The sequence below is a fragment of the Sphaeroforma arctica genome (genome assembly GCF_001186125.1).
Source record: "Sphaeroforma arctica JP610 unplaced genomic scaffold supercont1.4685, whole genome shotgun sequence".
NCBI classification, from domain to species: Eukaryota; class Ichthyosporea; order Ichthyophonida; genus Sphaeroforma; species Sphaeroforma arctica.
In genome coordinates this window covers 1-2328 of record NW_014035873.1, presented here as the reverse complement: position 1 = coordinate 2328, position 2328 = coordinate 1, and the positions used below count along the sequence as shown (strand labels likewise).

Here is a 2328-nt window from a genome sequence, read left to right as displayed (position 1 = left end):
TATATATATATATATATATATATACGTGTATGTTCAGTGTAAGATACTCCTGTGCATACTATCAAATTTGTCCGCGGATCAGATACGTAAAGGCACCACATCATTTAAGTATGTCTGCTCCTATGTGCTGTCCCTCTCCAGCTATGGCCACTTTTGGAATTGGTACCATGGTAGCGGGTAAGCCTTTCGCCGAAATTCTTGAAGATATCAAGAAGTTAGAGATCCCCCCCGCTTGCTTCTACGCCACAAAGTTTGTCTTGGCCTGGCCATTTGTATATCACACAGTCAATGGAGTTCGTCATATGGTAAGCGAGCTACCGACAGTGACTTTGTTTTCTTCCTAACACGGATTGTAGTGTGTATGCATCCGCATTTTTTAGTCAGACGGGTGGAGTGTGTAAGTGTGTAGTCAGCAAAGTGCTTCCATACCTTTCGAGCAGCGCCTCTCTGCACGTATTCTGCGTCCTTCTCCGAGGCCTGCTCTCTGTGTAGTATTATAGAACTTGATTGCGGATGAACTTCTGATTGACAACCCTCTTATCCGCCATCTTTCAGGTTTGGGACAGAGCTCTGGCACTAACCATCCCTGGTGTCTACAACACTGGATACGCAGCCGTGGCTGTGTCGACTACGATCGCTGGTCTTATCACAACATTGTAGATTGGTTTTCGCGAAAGCCACCAGTCCCATGTGATTTTTTTTATCTTTGTGGGATAGGTACAGGAATATTAAAATCGATCCCTGTCCACCTTGATAGATGAGGGGCTCTGCTTCTTGGCACTTGGATACAAGTGTCTAGTGCTACCTTGACATGTTTATTATACTGTTGAATGTAATCAGTATCCCGCGTATGCGAAAGAGAATGTGTTTATTCATCTCCCACTTTCACAAGCCTGTGGTGTATGTATCTCAAATGGGATCATGTGCATCGTCAGTTGTTTAGATTGAGTACATATTTTCGTTTTGTATTGTAGGTTGAGTAGCCATTCCGTTTCCGCGGGATGAGCATGTGAAGAGTATGTACTCCTTCCTACAAAGTCGCTTAGTTCTATATATATATGTATGTAAGTATATATGTATATATATATATATATATATTGCAATTGTAGTGTTATTTCTCGTTTGTGACGGATGTTATGTCTCCTAGCAAGGGTGTCGTCGAAGTTCTCTTGCAGAACATTCCTCGTTTAGGTTTAGGGTTCAATTCGATGCTCCGGGAATGGAGAACAGTGCTTACTTACTGGCTTGACATCTGTTTATAGTTAGTATCTATCATTCTTTTCCCCTTTTTCTTCGGTAGCATTCAACCTGAAAACTACTTGTCACGTGCCGGCTACCAGGGGTAGGGTGACCATTCACGCATGCTTAGTCATTTTGCTCTGCGGCCCATGCAAGGAAGTAACAACCTTGCGACAGCACACCCACAGCCCAACGGCGACGGCTATCAGTACAAGTATGGCAATCGGAGTGGATGGATTATGTGGGTTTAAGAAAGGATAAAAGACGATACCATGTGTCGTTACAAACGTTAACGCAAATGTCACATATGTACAGTCAAACAAAAGTTTGGCTCGCAGACTGTCTGAGATTGTGGTGCTCATGAAGCAACCAGTAGGCGTAGGGGCTGTGACATGGAACGAACTCTGAACCACAGCCGGTATCTTTGACAAGTATCTCCACTCCAGGAAGCACACCACCGCGTTGGCCAGATGCATGATATGTGCCGTAGCGCTGGTGAGAAGTGCGCGTTCTGTGTCGTGTGACGAATCTGTTCTGATGAAGACAACACCGGGCACGAGAAACGTATAGGAAACGAAGGTCACCAGCAGGGAGTTTCCGAACGCTATCTGGGAGAGTATGAGATATGTGTGCGAGTAACGGAGTGGCCCTAGCGCAAGGAGGAGTTCTGAGACGCCAATGAGGATGAATGACCAGCGTGTGTAGGTAGAAAAGCCAAACAGGCCAGTCATAAGGAAGCAGTCCACTTCCGGTTCAGACCCAAATCCAGGAGCTTTGGGACAGATATACCTATGAGATAGATGTGAAGATATGTGCTATTGTTTGAGAGACTGTTTGTTAAACCCACTATTAAAGTGCCAGAAACATACTTCGTAACGTTAGCACAAAATAGTGCAACGCAAGTTCTATCCACACGCAGGAAAATGTACTGGACCGAATATAGAAACAGCACATGACTACAAACACGCACACACGCATATATATATATATATATATATACATATAACACACAACACACATACACACACACATATATATATATATATATATATATATAATATGTATGTATGTATATACATGCATACATAC

General features: G+C 43.5%; 2 protein-coding genes across 2 annotated transcripts; one reads left to right on the top strand and one right to left on the bottom strand.

Moving 5' to 3' along the window:
- Positions 1 to 110: 110 nt before the first annotated feature.
- On the top strand, positions 111 to 660 carry SARC_14484 (hypothetical protein; the record flags this gene model as incomplete). Its single annotated transcript, XM_014291383.1, has 2 exons — positions 111 to 305; positions 556 to 660. The coding sequence occupies 2 exons, from the start codon at positions 111 to 113 to the stop codon at positions 658 to 660; spliced, it is 300 nt and encodes a 99-aa protein (XP_014146858.1).
- A 316-nt stretch (positions 661 to 976) lies between these two features.
- Positions 977 to 2034, bottom strand: SARC_14481 (hypothetical protein). Its single transcript, XM_014291382.1, has one exon. The coding sequence runs from the start codon at positions 1968 to 1970 to the stop codon at positions 1356 to 1358; it is 615 nt and encodes a 204-aa protein (XP_014146857.1). The 5' UTR covers positions 1971 to 2034; the 3' UTR covers positions 977 to 1355.
- Positions 2035 to 2328: the final 294 nt, after the last annotated feature.

Coding starts and splice junctions, on each gene's coding strand:
- SARC_14481 (XM_014291382.1), bottom strand. CDS start 1,970: ATGACTGGCCTGTTTGGCTTTTCTACCTACACACGCTGGTCATTCATC.